The 23,643-nt window shown below is 42.8% G+C and overlaps 1 protein-coding gene and 1 long non-coding RNA gene across 5 annotated transcripts in view; one reads left to right on the forward strand and one right to left on the reverse strand.

Annotated features, from left to right (window-relative positions):
* The window catches only part of EBF2 (EBF transcription factor 2), a 207,922-nt gene that overhangs the window by 18,433 nt on the left and 165,846 nt on the right, over positions 1-23,643 (reverse strand). For all 4 annotated transcript variants that reach the window (XM_001927186.8, XM_084997726.1, XM_084997724.1 and 1 more), the window contains 4 exons: positions 23,369-23,495; positions 3,458-3,546; positions 1,472-1,537; positions 1,211-1,388 (listed from right to left, as the gene is read on the reverse strand). In XM_001927186.8, coding sequence (XP_001927221.3) covers positions 1,211-1,388; positions 1,472-1,537; positions 3,458-3,546; positions 23,369-23,495 — 460 coding nt within the window. The remainder of the gene's footprint in view (positions 1-1,210; positions 1,389-1,471; positions 1,538-3,457; positions 3,547-23,368; positions 23,496-23,643) is intronic.
* LOC106505895 (uncharacterized) lies at positions 308-19,299 on the forward strand. The gene is made up of 5 exons (XR_001300739.3): positions 308-1,408; positions 12,740-12,879; positions 15,459-15,566; positions 16,339-16,420; positions 16,591-19,299. It is a non-coding gene; the product is annotated as an uncharacterized LOC106505895 (long non-coding RNA).

The following is a 23,643-nucleotide window of genomic DNA, read 5'->3' on the forward strand; positions in this document are numbered from 1 at the left end:
TTCTAGAGTCAAAAGTTGGCTGATGGCACGTACTCTAGCCATTCCTTGAAGAGGCATCTACGAAGGGCCTCGAGAATAAATAAACCGGTTTAACTTTGCTAATCTGGCGTTTCCCAAATGTAACACACTAGAGCATCTTTTCTGGGTGTGGTGGGGAGAGGATGTCCTAACCACACTCCGAGGGTCACTAGCACTCTGCAGATCACAGCTTTGGAAGTTCAAGAAGCTACCATGCCCTGCTGGGTGAGGGTGGGAAGCATTTTAATTCAAAATGCATTGATCAGTTCATCTAAAAGGGCTTTTCTTTGACCAAAGGCTTGGAAGCAGCAGCAGCTGAATGCAGGGAGAGCCAGTCCATGAGTGGGATGAGTCCTCCCCATACTGCAGAAAATCCCAGTCCAGAGGCATCACTGTCTCTCTCCTGAAATAACCCGCATTGGACAACTGTCTCTCAAGCTATTTAGGAAATAACCCAAATTTAGAAAAGAAAAAAAAAAAGATAATAATATGTCCCACCCATGTCTGTAAGAAGAACTCACCCTGGGCCTGAGAACGAGGAATTCCCTTGCAACAGATGAAGAGAATTAGAAATAAAACTATCCTAAGGTTAGGGACATCAGCAGGAACATTTACTCCTTTTTAAAATGATTTATGATAAATCTAGCACCTGAATGAAATCAACCTCAGTGTCAAAAATCTGTACACACTATGCTTTACATGTAAAAGCAGTTAGCTGCTGTGTTCCTGCATTTGTATATTTGTATATATTTGTACCTGAGATAATACACTAATAGAAAGTTACCAAACACATCTAAGCCGTTCACCCTCGGCAGCAGGAAGATGGGTATCACTAGTGATAATGGTAATAACAACTTCTTTCCATTACTCAACTTGTGATCTCAATAGCAGAAGTGTACATTTTATTCAAATAATACCTATAAATTTAGTTTCAGTCAGCCTAAACCCTTCTGAATTCATAATAGTTAATCGTATCCTTAAATATTTCCAATTAAAGGATGCTACATGGTACCTAAAAAGCTCCACATCTAACAATACACATAATGTTGAGATAATCCAGTGATTGCACTGCGTATCTGAGACGCCACTCTTTTGATGGCCTATGAATTGAGCTTTCACTACTCTGACTCCAGCATAACCAGCCTTTTACATATATAAGATGCTTGAATTTTGACTCTGAGAAAGGTAGTACCTTGATTATTTCCCTGTGTTGACTCTGAGATGCTGACTCCAAGCTGGCTGCCATAAGAATTGATGCCCATCATGCCACTGTGAGCTGGGGAGCTGGAGAGAGCCGGGATCTGGCTGGGATTCCTGGGGACGCTGTAGAGAGCTTCTGCAATGTCCGCGGCTCGCTTCAAAATGATGTCCTACAAGACGACAGGTTGAGGTGAGTGTTTTTATCCAGCAAGAAGAGTCGAACTCAAGAGAGAGGAAGATGTGAGTGCCTGACCTGGTTATTGTGTGGTGTCCCATAGAGCGCCTCCACCAGATCTGCAGCTCTTTTCAACAGCATTTCCTAGAAAAAGAGATGAAGGATGGGGTATAAACAAAGGTAAAACCCCAAATGGCCAACGCAAAGGGAAATTGCATATAAAAATCAAAAGTCCAGGGAGTTCCTGTTATGGCTCAGAGGTAACCAGCTCTACTGGTGATCATGGGGACGCAGGTTCGATACCTGGCCTCGCTCGGTGGCTTAAGGCTCCGGTGTTGCTGTGAGCTGTGGTGTGGGTCACAGACTCGGCTCAGATGCTGCGTTGCTGTGGCTGTGGTGTAGGCCGGGAGCTATAGCTCCAATTTGATCCCTAGCCTGGGAACTTCATGTGCTGCACGTTTGATCCCTAGCCTGGGAATGTCATATGCTGCATGTGCTACCCCCCACCCTCCCAAAAAAAGCCAGAAATACATCCCCCCAAAATGTAAGTAACTAGCCAAGATGTCCTGTATTTGGTTTGACAGGTAGACTATAACCACATGTGTGAATCCCTCTGTTAATACGTGTTTACGAGAAATTCATCTCAGTAAAAGGGCTCCATAAATAGCTTGGCTACCAAAACAAACAAACAAAAAAACCAAGCAAATTAAGGGTAGAGTTGGTTAAAGTGAATAATATCATGGAAGTTCCACTAAAAAACTCCCAGACTATTCCATTAAAAAGTCTGGTGCTCTAATTAACCAAATAGTCTTAAAATGATTGATTGACCTGAGTCTAGCCGCTTGCCAAGGAGTTGTCCAGAGTACTGAAATTATCTTGGCAATGCCTTCTGCAAAATTTTATTCTAATAAAGATGAATTCTTTCAATAATATTTCCCCCTGTTCACTTTAACCAGAGAGAATTAGTAATCAGTAATCCCTTTCCTCTCATTTTGTCTTTTCCACCTCCTGTTTTTAACAGCCTTTTAAATTGCTATTAACCTACTTTCCAGATATCATCTAATTTAATGGTGGGGCTGGGGATTTTTCCAAGAGTAAAATAAAGGTGTGATGTAGACGCAACTGTGGTACATGGATTTCACTCACACTGTGGAAAAGACAACATGACATTTTATGTGTGTGCTTAAAATGCAAATATAAATCATAAAATTGAGTAATTTCTCACTTAATACCTAATAAATTGATGTATTTTTAAACAAAGAAGGCTAAAATAATGGTCCAGATTCACAATGTAGTTTTGGTAAGCAAGATCATTTGAAAGCGATGCATTTCATGGAAATTTTATAGGGAGGTGTTTTTCCCTTCATTAAATACCTGTGTATGGACTAGGCCCCCAGTGACTACTTGATTGTGGATTAGTATGTCCCTGTAATTATGGGTAAATGAAATTACATTTAAATATAAAGGAATGGGAACATACACTTTTAAGCAATTACAAAATTATTTGTTTTCATAAAGTAGGCAGTTTTATAAGCTAAAAGCTCATAGTGTATCTGTTTTATAGGCCCAAATTTTCAGATTACATATTTCCTCAGTGATTAATCATAATATATTTCATAGTTAGTAGATTTTTATGTATATCTTGTTTCTCGAGATTAATCAAATTTCAATGCCAACTTTCATTTCATTTTAATTTTTTTTTCTTTTTTTTTTCTTTTTTTTTTCTTTTTAGGGCCATACTTGTGGCACATAGAAGTTCCCAGGCTAGGGGTCAAATTGGAGCTGCATCTTCTGGCCTACACCACAGCCACAGCCACAGCCAAGCCAGATCTGAGCCACATCTGCAACCTACACCACAGCTCATGGCAACACCAGATCCTTAACCCATTGAGTGAGGCCGGGGATCAAACCTGCATCCTCCTGGATACTAGTCGGGTTTGTTACCACTGAGCCACAACAGGAACTCCTAATTTCATTTTAAAGAGGCTTAAGTGGCTAGATTTATCTAAGTTTGCTGAAATTCTACAAGAAGGTTTTCATATGTCATTTTTCAAAGTATTTTACCTTAGCTAATCTCTCAGGATCTCCAGGATGTCTCGGGATGACTTTTTGCAGTCTCTGGAAGCCATAGTCTATGGTGGGTTCATTTAAGGCTGAAAAATAAAAGTCCTCTCTTTGAGTATGTATCCTGCCTATGAGGCACATCTGCTAAGTCTGCCACAGGCAACAGAAAAGCTCTGATATTATATGTCTAAAAACTGATACGTAATGGACTCAGTCAGGAAAGGGTTTTCACTGTTGACATTGGTTAATTCACATTTATAAGTCTGGAATTAATAGTAATGTAATCATTAGAATTATGCCTCGGAATTTCACGATTATTATGCTGATGTTATCATTTCTACCTTAAGTGCACACACTTATAATTCTCCACTCGCTCTCAAATAATCAGAAATATTACACAGCCAACCACATCCCATCTCAGTTTCTTAGGAAGACAGCGAAGTTCCTTCACATGCTTTTCCCTTCTTCCCGCCTTCTCTTCCCCAAGTACGCCTCCATCAGCTAGGCATTCTCAATATCACTTTTTCTTCATTATGCTCATAAATACTTACATTCATGCATATATAAACCTTCTGTGAGTTGATTTTCATAAAACCTTGTTCGTATACATAGTACACTTTCAGAATTTTCCATTATTATTTTGTTACACGTACCGGCATTTCATGACAGGCTCCATCATACACTGCAAGTTCCATAGGAGCAGAATCTATATTGTTTTGCCACTGTGTTCTCATTGTTGGAGGCAGTGCCTGGCACATAGTAGGTGCTTAGTGTCAGCAATTGACAAATGAATGGGTGAGGGAGCGAAGGAAGGAAGGATCTCTTTGGCACTCCTACTATGTAAAGAGTTTTCCAAGTTGATTCCTCTCTCCTTTTGACTTCTTCCTCTCTTTCTTTACTTTTTAAAAGTTTATTGTGTAAATTTTATGGTTTTAGAATTAATACATGATCAAAGTAAAGAAGGAAGATACAAAGGATAAAATAATAATCACCTGCACTCCCATTAGGCTGCAGTAAACACAGGAGGGTGTATTTCCTTTTTAATCTTCCTTTTTGCATATGTTTTATGAATATTTTGTTGCTATAATTTTAACCCTCAAAGCAACACCTTTTATTTAATTATTAAAAATTTTTAAAACAGAGAAGCAAAAAGAAAAGCATCCATAATCTCACCATTTTAGAGATGATCTGGGTTAATATTTTTGCTTATATCCTCCAAGATTTGAACACCCACATATACTTAAAATTATTCAGAGACATACTATTCACACTTTTACCTAACCTACTTTTTAATCCATTTAACAATATATCAAACTTTTCCCCAGGTTATTAAATATTCTTTTATTACATTATTTAAAATTCCTGCATATTTTTCCACGACATGGTCTATAATTTATTTAAATGGCTTGCTAACGTTTGGCATTTAACGTGGTCCTAATTTCTCACTATTATAAAAATCAGAGCAATAATTATCCTTTGTGCATAACTTTAATTATTTCAATTGGAAAATTCTGAGAATTGGAATTACTGAACCAAGAATTATGATTTATATTTAAGGTCTTTTGCACATACTGTCAAATCATTCCTCAGAAGAATGCTGAAATTTATAGCCCCTCCAGCAGTGCATGTGGTCATTTTAACGTACATTTCTTTATCCATCAGTGAGGTTGGAGAGTTTTTCCTTCTACTTGCTGGTCGTTTTAATTTCTTCTTTTCTGAACAGCTTATTAATACTTTCTGTACTCTTTTGTATTGAGGATTAGTCTTTTTTTTTTTTTTTGTCTTTTGTCTTTTTTTGTTGCTGTTGTTGTTGTTGTTGCTATTTCTTGGGCCGCTCCCACAGCATATGGAGGTTCCCAGGCCAGGGGTCCAATCAAAGCTGTAGCCACCGGCCCAGGCCAGAGCCACAGCAACGCGGGATCCGAACCGCGTCTGCAACCTACACCACAGCTCACGGCAAAGCCGGATCGTTAACCCACTGAGCAAGGGCAGGGACCGAACCCGCAACCTCATGGTTCCTAGTCGGATTCATTAACCACTGTGCCACGACGGGAACTCCCGGATTAGTCTTTTTTAACTTGCAAAAACACTTCATATATTATTCTTAACACTCTATGACTGTCACCATGTAACAATATCATATCCCAATTTGCTCTTGGCTATTATAGATAGACCATCCCAATTCCAAGATCTGGTACACACACACACACACACACACACACACACACACACACACACACACACACACACACACACACACACCCATCCTGGATGCATGTGTCTGCATATACATACATGCACATATATGAGTTTTTAGGTCCATCAGGAAAATGCATACTGCTCATTGTACAGGTAACATCTCATGGGTTTGCTCTCAAAATTAAAAGAAACAATGTTTATAATGCCCTCAGCACAGTTCTTTGCAGGTAGAAGATCTTAACCAATCTCTTCTTTTGTAACTAAGCCTCTGACAGATGTAATTATTTTTTCTGTTTATTCTTAGGCTTGTACATTCAGAGAATCTATTTGTGATGATCATTTTGTCTCTCTCTTTTTTCTTTTTTGGCCACCCTGCAGCATATGGAGTTTCCAGGCCAGGGATCAGATCTGAGCCACAGTAGTGACCTAAATTGCAATTGTGGCGACACAAGATCCTTAACCCATTGTGTGGGGCTAGGGATCAAACCTGCGTTCCAGCATTCCCAAGATACTGCCGATCCCATTGAGGCACAGCGGCAACTCCTAATTTTGTCTCCTTTTGATAAATATATTAATTCCACTTAGTTCTCTTATTCTCAATCCCATTCTTGCATTGGCTAAAACTTCCCAAACAGTATCTAAAAAGAGGATAATAGTGGATATTCTTGACTTCTTTCCTTTAAATAGGAATGACACTAACACTTCAGCACCAAATGTGGTGTTGGCTATTTGCAATATATGTCAGTTATGTATTAATCAAGGTTGTTATCAGGATTTCTTAGAATTTTAGAAAATTACAACCATATGAATTTTCCCCCTGGACCAATTGCTGTTATATTTTATAGTAAATTTATCGATATTTCACAATTGACTCATGGATGTGGTATCTAATTTGCTTAGTATATTTCTGAACACAATTTGTTCATATTTTCTTACATTGCTGGTGTGAGGGTGAAATAAGTTACATTGCATTTTGAGCCCTTCACAAGCATCTTTTACCGTTATCGTTGCTGGGGATTTGTGTGTCCATATTAGTAACTGGGACACCATGCAGGGTGTCATCAGCTTCTGACTGATTTTTTTTTTCCCCACTGTACAGCAAGGGGGTCAGGTTATCCTTACATGTATACATTACAATTACATTTTCCCCCCAGCCTTTGTTCTGTTGCAACATGAGTATCTAGACAAAGTTCTCAATGCTATTCAGCAGGATCTCCTTGTAAATCTATTCTAAGTTGTGTCTGATAAGCCCAAGCTCCCGATCTCTTCCACTCCCTCCCCTCCCATCAGGCAGCCACAAGTCTCTTCTCCAAGTCCATGATTTTCTTTTCTGAGGAGATGTTCATTTGTGCTGGATATTAGATTCCAGTTATAAGTGATATCATATGGTATTTGTCTTTGTCTTTCTGGCTCATTTCACTCAATATGAGATTCTCTAGCTCCACCCATGTTGCTGCAAATGGCATTATGTCATTCTTTTTTTTATGGCTGAGTAGTATTCCATTATGTATATATACCACATCTTCCGAATCCAGTCATCTGTCGATGGACATTTGGGTTGTTTCCATGTCCTGGCTATTGTGAATAGTGCTGCAATGAACATGCGGGTGCATGTGTCTCTTTTAAGTGGAGTTTTGTCCGGATAGATGCCCAAGAGTGGGATTGTGGGGTCATATGGAAGTTCTGTGGATAGATTTCTAAGGTACCTCCCTACTGTTCTCCATAGTGGCTGTACCAGTTTACATTCCCACCAACAGTGCAGGAGGGTTCCCTTTTCTCCACAGCCCCTCCAGCACTTGTTATTTGTGGACTTATTAATGATGGCCATTCTGACTGGTGTGAGGCGGTATCTCATGGTAGTTTTGATTTGCATTTCTCTTATAATCAGCGATGTTGAGCATTTTTTTCATGTGTTTGTTGGCCATCTGTATATCTTCTTTGGAGAAATGTTCTGACTGATTTTTATTTTATACCTGCTTTGAAAAATAAACGGAGAAGTTTTCTCTATTTTATGCTATGTGCTATAAAACTTAACCAGCGTGGACATTATCTCTTGACGAAAAGTTTGAAAGAACCCCAGTGAAACTGCTTTTCTCATGGTCACCAGTAACATCTTAGCCAAACCAAGAGGAACTTTTCCATTCTTATCTTAAACTCAAGTTAGCACTTGACCCTGGAAATGCTCTCCTGCTGGAAAGACTTCCACTCACTGGCTTTCCGGAGTGCACACTGCCCTGTTGAGCCCCTAAGGCTCCAGCCCTGCCATTCCAGCCTATTTTGGAAGAAATGGACTGTCTTCCTCCATCCATTTGTAAATGCTGATATTCTTACAGGCTTCTGCTTGCCTACACATTCTTCTCGGCAACCTCATCAGGGTCCCCATGACTCCTATGTTGAGCTAGATGCTGACCTTCACAAATCTTTATCTCCAGCGCAGATAGCCTGCCTGAGACTCAGCCTTATTTATCCAAGTCCTGGCTGGAAATGTCCAGCTGGATCACCCATAGACTCTGCCCATTCAAAATAACCCCACCCTCATGCTACTCACCGCGAATAGCCGTCAGTCATCAAAAAATCATGCATTTCATCAAGACTTTAAATGTTTTAGCATAGATTCTGATATAGCATTTGTTTAAAACATCTAATCTCCTATTTATGACTCTCCGCATAGCCTCCCCTACTTCGCTGGAACTTTCTGAACAGTTCTCTTTCTAATTTTGTCTTCCTTTTGTCCCAAAGAGAATATCCTAAAACTTCTAGGTGATTGGGTATTAAATTGTGAATTATTTATCCTAATTAATTGCCCTGGGTTCAAAAAGGTGGCCTGCCAAATATCTGCCTTTCGGAATTTATTAAATTTTTTTTGAATTCATATTAGTCTGGTCTGTGTTCCATGGGAAATGCTTTAAATGTATTAATGAATATATCTTTTTGATTCTATTATTTAACATTTTTTATAAGTAATTGCTACTATAAATTTATCCTTCCACATGCTCCTTGTATATCTAATAGGTTTTTAATGTATATATTTTTCTCTAGTGATTAGAAAGATGAACACCCTATTTGAAAGAAGTACCTCTAGATTTTTGTAAAATTTTTTTTTTTTTGTCTTTGCCTTTTCTAGGGCCGCACCCACGGCATGTGGAGGTTCCCAGGCTAGGGGTCCAATCAGAGCTGTAGCCCCCGGCCTACACCACAGCCACAGCAACGTGGGATCCAAGCTGCGTCTGCAACCTACACAACAGCTCACCGCAACGCCAGATCCTTAACCCACTGAGCGAGACCAGGGATCGAACCCGAAACTTCATGGTTCCTAGTCAGATTCGTTAACCACTGCGCCACGACTGGAACTCCAAGAGATGTTTTATTTTTTCTAATTATTTGAGTCCCTTGAGCCCCGCCACATATAAAAAATGTTGTTAACCTTGAATTTCCCCCACCTCATTCTCTCCGCTTTAACATTTTTGTTGCTGGTTTATCATATTCAGCTAATCTCCCTATTATTAGATTTTCTATGATCTCTTTTAGACATTAATTTTCATATCTATAAGCTTTATCACTGTATTAAAGATAATTCAGATATTATATGTTTAATTGCTTTTTCTGCTGATCAGTTTTCCTCTGCTACCATGACTTTTCCATTCTCGCATTTTTTCATTGATCCAGTTCTCAGAAGTCAGGTTACCTCGGTAAGAGTAAGAGTTGAACTCTGTCAGGGCCCTTGGAATAAGAATATCTTTCTGTCTTCCTCACACATAATTGGCCACTTCTCTGGACACAGAATTGTAGAGTATATTCTTTCCATTCAAGATCAAGCGTCTGCTGTGGCCTAGTTCTCTCTGAGGTGGGGACCGAGGAGGCTGGGGAGGGTTTGTCAGGGTTTCCCCCATTAATTTCCCGGCCCGGCTCTTCCGTTCCTGGGAGCAGAATGCCACACACATCCTCTGACACAACCCCGTCTGCACATGTTAGCACAAAGGCACAAAACTTCTGGCATGTTGATGAGACCTGCCTACCTGCATGCACGAATACCAGCTTCCCCTTATTTTTATGTTTTCTTGAAAATATCCTTCACTATATTCTTAGAACGGGGGCCGATTAAACACTTGTAGTCATATCACCGTCTTAGCCAGAAACATATGTAAGAATAGCTGTATATATAATTAGAATCATCCTATAAACTGTTTTTCCCCCCACTTAGCACTACAATGCCAGCAATTTCTGCAGACTTTTTCTTTAATAACAGGATTTTTAGTAGCTATAATATTCAATAATGAAAACTGTTATGATGGCTGTTAGAATGTACGGAAGGCTCACAGTGGTATGGCATTATGCTAAAGCCTTTTAAACTCATTTAAAACCTCATTACAACCCCATGATGTGAGTTTCCTCTTCATTCTAAATGAGGTTCCAGGCAGGAAAGGTGGGGTCTGTACCCTGGATTCTCCAAGGCCTGTGCTCTTCACCTTTTCTGCTGTAGAACCAGAGGTGAAGCCCCAGCTGGACATGCCTGCAGCCTCCTGGGCCAAAGTCTGCCCCTCTTTTCTTTGCTCCTCGACTAGAGCTGAGAAGGGCAGAGAGACTGGCGAAAGTGGCCATGCACCTTCTGCTTCCGCTCACGCCCTCCCTGCACCCGCTCCCGCCCCTTCCCACGCTTCCTCTGCAGCTCCTAGCAAAGGGCAGAGCAGAGTAGAGCTCGGGCAGTCAGACTGCTGGGCACCGAGGCAGGGAGAGGCCCCATGTGGTATCAATCAGCAAACACAAACAGCGTCCCAGTGCTGCGGGGGGAAGCAGACTCGGTGACAGAATGCTCTCAATCAATCATCGCCTCGTCTCTTTTCAAATATGCACCATTTCATTACCTAAGGTGCTGATTTGCTTATGTAGAGAAGATGGACATTTTAGATGTGGGTATGCGCCCATCGTGCCAACCATAAAGTAAGGGACTACCCCGTAAAGTAGAAAACCTACCCCCCACCAGAGGTCCCCGCCACCTCCCTGACTGTCCCTTCCCTCCCATCTGTGTGGTTAGCAGGCAGGTTCTCACTCCCTCTCTAGCGCTCCAGCGGTCCACCATCAGCCCGCCACTAGTCTCTTTATTCCTGGGTCCTTCCTGCTGCTCACAGGGGTCCCCCAAAGCTGGGCTCTAAGCGGCACGCAGAACGGTTTCCCTTTCATGGACTTTCTCACACAGCTGTACCCACTGTCGTCCCCGTTAGATGAAAACCTCCAGGACACAAGGGCGGTGTCTGCTTTATCTCACCTGCCCTCCCCTCCTCCCTCCCCACCGACCTCAGAAAGAGCAGACTCGCCTGACCACCCTGGGTTAGCAATTCATGTTTGAAACTGAATAAGCAAAACAGACATGGGCATGATCTGTGGGATGAGTTCTGTGCGGATCTAAGATGAGAAAGACCACAGTGACATACACTGTCACCTGTATCTATAGGGACAGGGAATAATCACATGCATGTGCCTGCGAATACACACACACACACACACACACACACATATTCCACTTCATCAAGTGCCTTTTTGAAGTAAAAATCATAAAGTCTAAACTGTTTAGTCAACACCAAACTAAGAGGAAAAGTCAGTCAAGCCCTCCAGCGTTCAGCCTTCTAGGGCCAAGCCTTCTACCATCAGGTTGCCGTGAACCCCTTTGATTCTGGTTCTAGAGGCACTTGCCGTCTGACCAGCTGTCCAGCATCCCAGGGCTTGAGCCTCCCCTTGAGTCCCAGCGTCGCCTCTCCCTACCTCCCTGGGTGTTCCCTCACTTTTCAGGCCTGGCATGAGCCAAGTAAACCTCAATTAGCTAATGAGGTGCCCGAGCCCAGCCCCAAGAGTGTCTCTAAGGGCCAGTCAGATCATTAACTGCCATCATCCGTGTGAATTTACAGCCTCTGCCACTGCATGGAACTTGGGGCTGGTGCGAAGTCCTGCCAACCCCTTGGCTGACAGGGACACAGAGGAATGCTGGCGAGGCAAAAACAGAGTAAATTAAAAATATGCTTCGATCTATAGGCTCTATTTATCTATGTCTTTCTTTAGTAATGTAACATTAAGGTAAAAGGTCATATCTCTACTGAAATATAATTTATATTTACCTTTTATTAAATAATTATGACATGGCATGAAGTTAAATATTACAGAAGCTAATCAAGGGGGAATTCAATAGAGAAAACTCAGACATGAGAATTTCGTCTTTGCTATACATAGAATGTCTTAATCCTCCACTGGGAGTCACTCGGGTTTGCTTAAGGAGTTTAATAATACACATTTCAACTGCCACAGAATCTAAATCCCATTTGGATCAGCCTTGGAAAAACTTTCATCAATACCTTGAGATTTCATAATATTTCTCCAGAGAGCCTGGATCTTACGTGTCATTTCTCATTTTGATTGCGGGTATAATATATGAGGTTACTTACATATCTTGGACCTGACGAATAGATATAAACTATAAGCAATGTGAGGAAGGTTTCTTTTATAAGTAAATAGTATTTAACTAAAAATATCTACTGGGAACCACTCATTAAAAAAAAAAAAAAAAAGCTGGCTTTTGCTCAATATTAACTTTCCCAAAGGGTGGGTGAGATGGATAAAGTCTACATGATTGTTTTTCCTTAAGAGGAGGCACAGAGACAGATGATGCTCACCCCAGCTCATGCCTCTACTTCTGCTTCCCCAAAGTAGAGGGGACACTGGCTAACATGGAAAGGGGACTCCTGGTTAGAGTTCTGGTCAACCCTCCGCAGTGACAATGTTGACTCTAAAGGCAGGTGGTCATTTCTTCCCTTGACCAGCAGAAGATGACAACATCAAGGGCCAATCAAGTTCCTTTGCAGAAATTTGAGAGGAGGCACATAAGATGAGGGAGATCTGTGAGCTCAGGCTGCCTTTTTGGGTTGCTGGCCTGGGTTGCAGCTTCCCTCACTGGTGAGTCTTCAGTTGGAGCCTAGGAGCATCACAGACTCTCTGGTTGGTGGTCCAAAGGCCGACAAAAGTCTAGAGGGTCTGAGCCCAGCTGGTTGTCTGCACATATGTGCATTTATCTACAGCAGAGACTTTTCACTTTCACAGGCCACTAAGCAGTCCAGTCCTAACTCTAAATCCTCATCTCCTCCAAGAAGAAAGCAAGCAGTGGAGAAAGAATCCTCAGGAAATCTAAAACCTGTGTAATGTGATGGCCAGATAAACACCACATCAGAAGATGGACTTTGGTAAGTAAGCAGAGGAGAAAACTTGCTTTAGGAACCCCTCTCCATACAGCTCTGGGCAAAGACAGTTGCTCTCTGTGGACAGGACAGGACAGGAAGGCATAATACAGCCTCGCTGGAGAGGAATTGAGACGCACACAGACTAGCTCCTGCCCTCCGCCCACCTTTCGGACGTATCCACTGTGTGCTTCCCTCAGAGCATCTGTGTCTTCAAAGTGCTTTGATCCCATAGATTGATTCCTGCGAGGTCTGCCGTCTTTCTTCAGTGATTTTGCTTTCTTTCTTGCACCCAATCCTCCCAATTTTCTCGTCTATTCGTCTGCCTTCTGACCTACTCCTCAGGTGTCCAGCATTCCAGGCTCTGTTCAGTTGGCACTTTGATGCTCCCAAGTTAGTTTTTTTCATAGCATTTAATGGTGTGATGAAGATAAAGCTGCCCCTTGCCTGGGATCTGCCTCAATCCCTAACCCTGACCAACGACCCCACCTTCAAGGGCAGGTGGACTCTGGTTTACGTCTCTACAAAAACAAAAGCTTGAGGTACATACCCTCTAAGACCCCTTGTAAACTCTTGCATTATATGATTCTAAGATGATTATACTCAGTGCAGTGAAATTATTCTTTGAGAAGTGGAGATGGGTGGAGTTAAGGCCATAGACTGTTGAATTAAGTTGTCTTTAATCTTTGCTACACTGAAATGTCTCCTTACATCCATTTGTTTCAATGTAGGAAAAGTTTAGTGTTACCAATTAAAAAAAAAAAAAAGAACAAAGATAATATAGGAACACGTTATTAAGAGGTGGTACCTGCCTTTGTGGATACAGGAACGAACGAGAACACGAAGTGAGAACCAGCATTGCACAAGTGAAAGATTAGACGGAAGCCTTTGATATTTAATTTTAAATGAAATATTAATTTAATATTTAATTATGCTTTGGCTTCAAGAAAAACTGCAGCAGCAAGACAGGGAGGTAATGTTTGAAGAAGGGAGTAATATACATGGTTAAGGAGACAACTGTAAAAATTAAAGATAAATTTCAAGGGTAAATCTAAATGCCACCACGGAGCAGTTATGAATATGCTCTGTTCTCCGTAATGTGTATTTAGAATATTATAGCTGAGAGTACCAGGCCATTAAGGGGCTGCGATGTCTCTCGTGAAACAACAGCCCCCTGTTCTGGGGCTTCCAACGGAGACATCATTCCTCAGACTCAGCCGAATGATAGATCCGAATTTCACAGGAGGTGGGGGTGGAGGCAACTTCAGTAAAACTGCAGGCTGCCAGGAGGGCTATTCATCCAACCTGTTTCCAGTGTGAACAGGGAACAACTGGTTTTGATGTCTGAATTGGGTATTTTTAACTAAAAATCAGATTCATTTCTTAAATGAGATTTTTTTTTTTTCCCTGGGATAATGCTATAAGAAAAAGGAAGAAATGTGGAGTGGGTGAGCTATTAACATTTGCAAAGCAGCACACACATCTGTGCAGTGCGGCTCAATGGGAGAAGGTCCCCATACCCCACCTAGCCTCAGGAAGAGGCTGTGCAGGGTGTGATTTGGGGGCTGTGGAAAAAATCTAGGCTTCTCATTTCTCCTCCCAACTGCTGCTTGTTCTTGGCCATTCTCCTGTTGCTGAATGCTTCCTCCCCCAAAAATGAGCAGGGCCGTGTCATTAAATGCGGTTGTTGGTGCTAGTGAAACGTTAAGAATGGTCCCGAGGAGGAGCTGAGTTGACGTGGATTCCCTGACTTCTATGTGTGTCTCCATAGCCAGGGTGTTTCGCCAGCTTCTAAATTCAACCCCACACCTTGGGAAGCAGCTCCTGGGCCCGCACCTGGCCAGCCAGACCCAGTTGGCCTCTCCTTTGAAAACCCATTACCTACTAAGCCACTTGCAGTGAGCACCCAGGCTCTGAGGCTGCCCTGGCCTTCTCCGTCCCTAAAAACTCTGATTTCTAGTCTAAACCGAGATAGCAAAGGCATAATCTGGCAGGTCATGATCTGGCAGGTCTTCCACTTTTTAGAGAAGAGAAGATATACAAAAAAAAAAAATCCACCCTGGATCAAACAGCAATGAAGGAGGAAGCCACTGAGAACTCACCCAAGAAACTATATAGCACAGCCAAATGCTTACAATAGTAAATTTTGCTCATATTTGTCTATTTCTATACAAAATACATGTGTGCATCTATATCATTTCATTTTCCCAGTTAAGATAGATAGCTTCCTATTTTTTTAGGTTAGAGAACCAAGGCAAGATCAGTTAGGTGATTTGCAGGGAAGTCTGGACTCAGGTCAAGTCCTTAAACTCTCTGTCACTGTCTGTCTTCCACCCCAGTGCTAAGCTCTCTTGAGTTTAATAACAAAGTAGAGTTCATCTTCTTTGCCTTCGGAAACTTATTCATGGAGAGGATCATTTCCATGACTTCGAGGCAATTCAAAGCACTTCATGGGTGCTAAGCCTACATATCACGGTGAAATAGAAGTATCCACGTAGCAATCCAGGACACCAGGGCACAAGTAAGGCATCCTCAGAGCCCCCTCCATACTCACTCCCAGGCCTGTCTCCTGTGTACTTTCTCAGCAGAACAGCCAGAGAGCCAAGGCCATTGTTACTGGCCAAGTGAAACTACCAGATGAAGCCAAATGGATAGCCTTGGTGCAATTTCTTCAAATAAGCTATACAGTCTTGGTAAGTAGCACAAGGTCCATGGTTAAGGGCAACTCTGGAATAAGACAACTAGGTTTGGACCTGGCTTGGTGAGCTCAGGCAGCAGAATTCTCATCTCTAAAGCTGAGCTACAAATGGAACTATCATCATGGGAAGAGGTGGTGATTATATGAGCTCAGTAGATGACAGATGTGATCACAGAAGTACTAGCATCAATTTTTTTTTCCTTATAAGTTCTATCTGATGGTAGAACTTAACAGGGAGCTTCTTAACCAGTAATCAAATATTTAGCTGAGATTCTGCAAAAAGCCATAGAATGATACTGAAAAGCTGTGCTCATCTACCCCCATGCCCCCAATGACCTACCATCTGCTCATGCATCATGATTTTTCATTGGTTTCTGTGGAGGGTGCAGATTTTACAATTAGGGATGGTGGCAATTCCACCCCCAAATGCCATGCCCTAGACTTTCTCTCCCTGCATCCTCAAAACAGACTAGAACAATCAACAACCATGGTCCCACTGGATGCCCATTCCAGGATTATCTTTCTGCACTGCCAGTTCTCCGTAGAAAAGTCTGCAAGAGGAGTAGGAGATCGCCTCCCCCTAAGCTTCAGCTGGTGCCACCTCTAGGTCACAGACTAGACAGAGGCAACAGGACCTTTCCTGATGAGCTAGATTTGCATGTGGATCTCCCCAACTTTGCAGCAGTCAGCTGCACTTTAGCAAATCGTGGTGGGAGAAAAATAGACCTGCAAAGTCACACATATGAAGAAAATGCGTTGTTTTTCAGAGCCCTGATGTTGTTTATGCTGTACTTGGCAGCAACAACCGTGGGGAGCTGATTACTGCATTTTTGCCTAATTATATACCAGGTAAGTTCCACCTAATAGACTTAGGTTTATTGTTGTGGTGTGTCCCTGGTTACAGGAACCAACAACAGTTGGACCATGAACCATAAGGTGTGTGGGGTGGGGTGGGAGGCTGAGGGAGGGGGGGTTTGGAGGCTCCCTTCCCATTTCCTGCTTTTTGAGTCTCTTTCTAGAAAGTTCCATCTAAGAGTAAATACCATGGTGTTTGTGGTGTCATGATTTGGTCTCAAAAGAACTGCCCCATGTTGTGGAGTACTTTACAAGCCAGGAAGTCACGGCAGCAGCCTGATGAGCAGGAGTCAGGTTCCCCAAACTCATTTTTTTGTTTAAAGGACAGATTCTCAGACCCTCCCAGAAGAGTGTGACTCAGTATGTCCGGAACAGGACCTGGTGTGATTCTTCTCCTACTTGGCCAAATTAGGGAAACACCTATGGCTAAGATTATAATTAGCACCAGAGCTTTACAGAGAAAGAAAAGGAGGCTCAGAGAGGTTAAGCGACTTGACACAGGACAAAGAAGTCATTGACAGCACAGCCCGTGTCCGAAAGCAGGTCTCTGGCCGACTCCAGTGCGGCTCCTCTTAGCTCCATCCCACCCCGGACTCTCACTGATTCCACGAAAGCTCTCTCGGTCTCCGGTTTCCCCTTTCCTCTGGAATCAAGATTACATTTTCTACTTCACCACAGAGCTGAGGGTTTTGTCTTGGCCTCTAGTGGTCTCTGAAGCACCTCCCTGCAGTAGCACCGGACGTGGGCCTGGAGGAGCAGACCCCACTGCCTTTCCAGCTGTTGGACTAAGACTCCCGGTGGGGTCTAAATTAGCATCCCTGTTGGTGGCTGCTGGAAAGGCAGTGGCTTCTCCAGGTGACTGAAGATGTGAGGACTTGGGCCCTTCCGGGGAGCCTGCAGGATCATGGCCTTCTCCCTGTGAGGCCACAGAGGCCCCTCCCTCAGCATTCCAGCCAGCCTGGCCTCAGAGCCACACCTTCTGAGCCTCTGGGGAATCAATCAGCTCCTCCAGGACCAGACGAGAGACCACCCATCTGCTTCCTGTGGCATCTGGTCCCTCTTTGGATAAAATCAGCTACCTGTCTCTACCAACAAGAATTGCATTTGGCCCCGGAACCTCAGGGAGGACGTTTTTAGAGAGCGATCAGCCTCCTGAGCTCTCCTGGACTGTGTTTGAATTTTTGTTTTCTGCTCTGACTGCAAAAGCATATACTACTGTGTCCCCACCCTCCACACCCCTGACTGCCTCCCAAGGTCTAACCGTCTCAAATGCAAGAAGGAAAATGCTCCACTGCTTCCCTGGCTGGAAATACTTTCCTTGTACCTGGAGAAATCAGACTGCTGATGTGAGCTGTTTCAGTATTTAAACATGTGTGATGCTAATGTTTTATATTCACCTAATTTTTAATTTAAAATTGCTTCATTTGTTAGAAAATAACAACTAAGCAAAATGATAAAACTAATAGTATCAATACCCAGAAACCACCATGGTTAACTCTGTGGTAGTCAGGCTTCCATAGTTTACTTGCGTTTTTTTATGCAGGCATTTTTTTTTTCATATATATAAAATTGGAGCATACTGTACATAGTTTTAAGCTTTTAAAAAATCACCAGCGTCTTTCATGTAACTAAATATCCACCCATAGCATTACTTTTAATGTCTAAAGAGTGTTTCAGTATACGGATGTTTCATTATTTATTTAATAAGCTTCCTAGAGGATGCTAAGAATGTTTCAGTTTTTCACATCTATAAATAGTACTCCAATGAAAAAGTCTTTATTTATTTATTTATTTTTTTTAATGGCCGCACGGAGGCATATATGAAAGTTCCCTGACCAGGAATTTGATTTGAGTTGCAGCTTCGACCTACACCATAACTAGCAAAGCTGGATCCTTTAACCCACTGCACCAGGATGGGGATCAAATCTGAGCCTCAGCGGGGACTCTAGGTTGCTGCAGTTGGATTCTTAACCCACTGTGCCACAGCAGGAACTCAATGAATAATCTTTAGGCAAACTCAGTTATTTCCCAAGAATACTTTCCTGAAGGTAGAATTGTTAGGTTAAAGGGTACGTGCATTTGTTTAGGGTTAGTGCCGTCAGGGTCCTCCCCTGGAGCCGTCTACCTTCCTACAGTAAGTGTTAGAAGGCCCCACTTTCTTATAATTTTGCCAACTTGTGTGTTTTCATTTTTTTTTTTAAATCTTTGCCAATTTGATAGTGAAAAAAGGTTATCCTGTCGTTGCCTTAATTTGCTTTTATTCGATTACAAATGTGGTTAGGATTTTTTTTTTCCTGCTTTTTAGGGATGGACTCGTGGCATATGGAGGTTCCCAGGCAAGGGGTCGAATCGGAGCTGTAACTGCCGGCCTGTACCACAGCCACAGCAATGCGGGATCCGAGCCACATCTGTGACTTACACCACAGCTCACGGCAATGCCTAATCCTTAACCCACTGAGCAAGGCCAGGGATCGAGCCTGCATCCTCATGGATACTAGTCAGATTCATTTCCGCTGAGCCACCACGGGAACTCCTGTATCTTTTTATATGTAAGAGAATATGTCATATATAACAAGTACGTTTCCTGTTTGTCCTCTTCCTTTTGACCGAATGACTTAAACATAGACATCCAAACGTTTTCTTTTTCTGCAATCATAAATTTGTGATTTTTGAAATGCCTACATTTTCAGTTAAAATTATGTAATTCAGATATGCTTGTTTATGATATGAAATTAGATATCTAGCCTTTTTAAAAAATGCTTAACTAGGTGGCCTAATATCATTTGTTAAACATTCCACATTTCCACATTGCCTTAAGACGGCTCCTCCCCCGTACAATACTTCTGTATTTATACTATTCATGTGTGCAAAAACTGTTTAGTTTTAAGTGTTCTCTTCTGTTGCATGATATTTCTGCGTGTTCCGGCAAAGCCCCATATTCTTCTAATTACAGAAACTTAAAATAGGTTTTAATGTCTGGTAGGGCAAGGCCCTCTCATTTTTCAAAACGAGGGATCCTATTTTAGCGCCTTTACTATTCCAGGTGAACTTTTGTAGTTTCCCCAAACATTTTGTTGGTACTTTGATTGGCGTTGTGTTAAATTTATTCATTAATCGACATCTTTACAATATTAAATCTTCCCACCTCTCCGCCAGCTGGAAGTATTTTGTCCTTCCTCTGAACTCCCTCAGCACTTTATACCTTTTTAAAAATCACTTTCTAAGCTATACCCACCCAATTTTTCAAACCTGAAACCTGAGAGTCGTCCCCCCCTCTTCCTTCCCCAACCATCACCCATCCAATCAATCATCAAGTCCCGTCATTGCTACCTCCTAAATTTCATCCACTTCTGCCTGTCCCCACTACCAGCACTCCAGTCCAAGCCGCCATCACTTCTGACCGGGGCCACCATACTGGCCTCCAGCTGACCTCCTTGAATCCACCCGAGCTTCCAAGCCATTCTCTGTGCTGCAGCCAGAATGCTCTTTTAAAAGGCACATCTGATCCTGGCACTCCCCGCTTTAACATATTCCAGTAGCTTCCCATGGCACCTGGGGTAGAGCCAAACAGCCAGGCCCAACCCTCCCTGACAGGATGAACCCAACCTCTCTTTAACATTCTTCCCTGTTCCGAGTTGCCATCTAATACAGTCCATGTCCCTTCCTACCCCAGGGCCTTTGCACATACTGTCTCCTGCGTTTGGACTATCCTAAACCTTCCATATCTGTTTCAGATTCCCCTGACATATATCCCCAGCATCCTACACAGTTCATCACATTTGTAATTCCTTGTTCAAGTCAGTCTCCATAACACTCATGGTAATAATAACAGTAATAACACACACCTTCTGATAATAAGATACAGGAATAAGTCATCCATGTCTCAGATACACTGGAAAAAAGGAACTATTTGCCAACACTGCGTTGCTAAACAGAAGACACCAGGCAGGGCGGCCAGAGACCTGAATCCTTATTCTGACTCTACTTTGAATTCAATGGGCAGTGCTCCTCTCCCTGGGTCTCAGTTTTCTCATCTGCAACGGGGGGAAATTGACCAGATGCTCTTTAAAGTCTCCTTATCTCAAAATGTCTTGAACTTACATGTAACCTAAGCCTTATATACAGTGGGTATATTTGAGAAACATAGTGCTGTATGTGGAGTGTCCCCCGACTCCAGGGACAGCCCATGCTCCTGTCTCCTCCTACCCCACTGACCTCTCCATCTCAGTGTCCTTCACAGGCTCCTCCCTATCACCCTGAACCCTACCCCTTGGCACTCCTAAGGTGCCATTCTTCCATCCTGTAGGTACGCTCCCTTCCGTGACCCTCTCATCTAGCCCAGTGGCTTGAAATCCCGCCTGGATACAGACCGCTGCCTTGTTCAGCAGCCTCAGTGTTTTCCCACGCAGCCCCCTTGTCCAACCTGCGCTCCTACCTCAGCTCCCATCACTGTCTCCCCCGACCCCACTCCAGCTATACTGGCATCCATGCTCTTCCCCTCCTCTTGGGTTGTACTCTGCCTGGGACCACTCACCCCCAATTCACTGACTGCCAGGTGCTATTCTAACTAACACTGGTGAACCAAACAGAAAACTCAGCCCTGAGGAGGCCCAGGGGCAGAAAAAATGTGAATGGAGAGAAGAGGAAGTCAAAGCGATATGGGGGGAGGGGGACAGACTGCCACACCTGTAATGCGCATGACTGCCCAGCGCCCCTTCCTCAGAGAGCCCCTCCCTCATCTCTACCCCTTTCTTCTCACCGTCTGAGGTTATACCATGTAGTTTCTTTGTTATCTGTCTCCCCCTTTAGAATGCAAACTTTATTAAGACAGGTCCCCTTATCTTGCCCACTTTTATATCCCAGAGCCTAGAGCTGGGCCAGCCCATGGCGGGCACATAATAAATGCTCACTCGAGTGACTGAAAAAAAAAAAAAAAGCCTGGGTCCTTTTGGAAGCTAGAATAGCAAATATTTTATTGCAACTGCAACGGAATCTTCCATAGAAGAAGAAACCCATCCAAAATGGCCTGTCTCAAGAGAGAAAAGTCAAAGGCAAGATTTTAAATGTTTACCTAAAAATCACCCTCTCTGTCTACTCCTAACTGATATCTAACCAGACATTTACACTTACCCAAGAATAGGAGGCTAAGTCCAAACAAGGAAGAATACACTATAAAGTAATATCATTAGAAATTCATCATAGGTCTGATACGTTTTCTTGATTTCCATATGTCCTTCTCTACACCCCTTATTTTCTCTTCAAAGTACCAAAATTTTAATGGATCTCCCTGCCCTCAGTTGTTCCCCTAAGAGTGTCTATGTCAACAGCATTTTTTTTTTCCTTTCTTTTTTTTTTTTTTTTTGTCTTTTTGCCTTTTCTAGGACCGCTCTAGCGGCATATGGAGGTTCCCAGGCTAGGGATCGAATTGGAGCTGCAGCCACCGGCCTACACCACAGCCACAGCAATGCCAGATCTGAGCTGCGTCTGTGACCTACACCACAGTTCATGGCAACGCCAGATCCCTAACCCACTGAGCAAGGCCAGGGATCGAACCCACAACCTCATGGTTCCTAGTCGGATTTGTTAACCACTGTGCCACGACGGGAACTCCTGCATTTGTTTTTCATAAGATAACAGCTTTAAGTTACTCTCCCTGACATGAGTACTCTCAAAATCATCTTAAATCTTGCCAAATTAAGTCCTAGCTCCCATACAAGGCCTTTTTTTTTTTTCATTTTTTTAAAATTGTAGTAAGATATGCATAACAAAACTGATCACCTTAACCTGTTTCTAAATAGGCAGTTCTGCAGTGTGAAATAACTTCGCTTTGTTGCACAGCCAACCTCCAGAACTTTTTCATCTTGCAGAACTAAAACTCTGTACCCATTAAACATCAGTTGCCTCCTTGCCCTTCGCCCTGGTTACCACCATTCTGCTTTCTGACTCTGTGAACTTGAAAGTGACATCAGTCCCCCAGGCTTTGGGTCATGCAGTTGTTTTACATCATGCGCTCCTGCTTTAGGTACCCTGTAGAACTTCTGAGCTGTTTTATGGTTTCCTTCCCTGGCGTGCCTAGCTCACCTCAGCTTAGTTCTGGTCTGAGTTCTACCTAATGGATCCCCACAGCTGTTGAACCAGCCTTCCCTCCTCCAGAAACCAGCTCACTCACCCTTGGGGCCTCTGCATGTAGGATTCTCAGAACTGGAACACTCTTCCTTTTGCTCTTTGCCTATCCAAATCCTTCCTCTCCTTAAAAATGGTCTTCCATTTCCTCTCCTCCTTGACACCCCATCTCACCACTCTAGTTCACACCACACTCACTCTTCCTGAAGCTCGTATATTGTGTTCATTAGAAACACCAAACATTTTCAATATTCTAATTCTCCAGCTGCTCTGTGCAATGTACCATTGCCTCCTCCAATAGTTTCTAAACTTCCAAATAGGGACCATGTCATCTATGTCATCATAGCTTCAACCTGAAGAAAAGTAGTAGATACAAGGTAGGCAGTCAACAAATATTGAACTAATAGCTAATTTCTGCTTTCTTAAAATCTTAAAATACGTTGAATCACTCTGCAGCATCATGAGGCAACTTTTTTGAATCCTTTTCAAGAAAATTTAGTGATCGCCAGCAACTTTGTCAAATTTTTTATCTGGTTTGCTTGGATAAAAGTCTATTCTAGTATGGTTCCAGCAGAGTTCAGTTTATAAGGATGTACTCCTGAAGTGAGCTGCCATGACTAGACTGTGCAAAAATTGTTTACGTAAAATACACATTTAGAATCAGGTTTCCATGTCCCCATCTGATGCCAGTCACCCAGTCCGCTCTTCCCACACCAGCAGAAAGACTTAGGAAACTTAGAAGAATTATACAACAGAGAGACTAGGAACGAGCAAAGGAGAACCAGGAGCCAGTCTCCCCTGAGTCATTTTCTCACCCACCTGTGTAAATGAACCTCCCCGGCGCTCCTTTGCAGAACTGTTTGGATTTATAAGATAATGTCACTTCTACTACTCCGGGAATGTGCCGAGGAGGAGTCTGCACTCGGATGGCATGAGGCGTTATTAGCTGAGGAATGAACAGGCAGGGGGGTAAAATCCCTATTACACAACTTATCCCAGAGATACTGAACACATCTCCCATTGCTATCTCCCTTCCCCACTCAGGGCAAACTGGTACACTCATGGCGCCCCAAATGCTTTGAACACTCTGTCTT

Source organism: Sus scrofa, chromosome 14, assembly GCF_054392235.1.
Source record: "Sus scrofa isolate SSC_HxYL_T2T_F1_AM1 chromosome 14, Sscrofa_HxYL_maternal_Yorkshire_Landrace_v2.0, whole genome shotgun sequence".
Lineage (NCBI taxonomy): Eukaryota > Metazoa > Chordata > Mammalia > Artiodactyla > Suidae > Sus > Sus scrofa.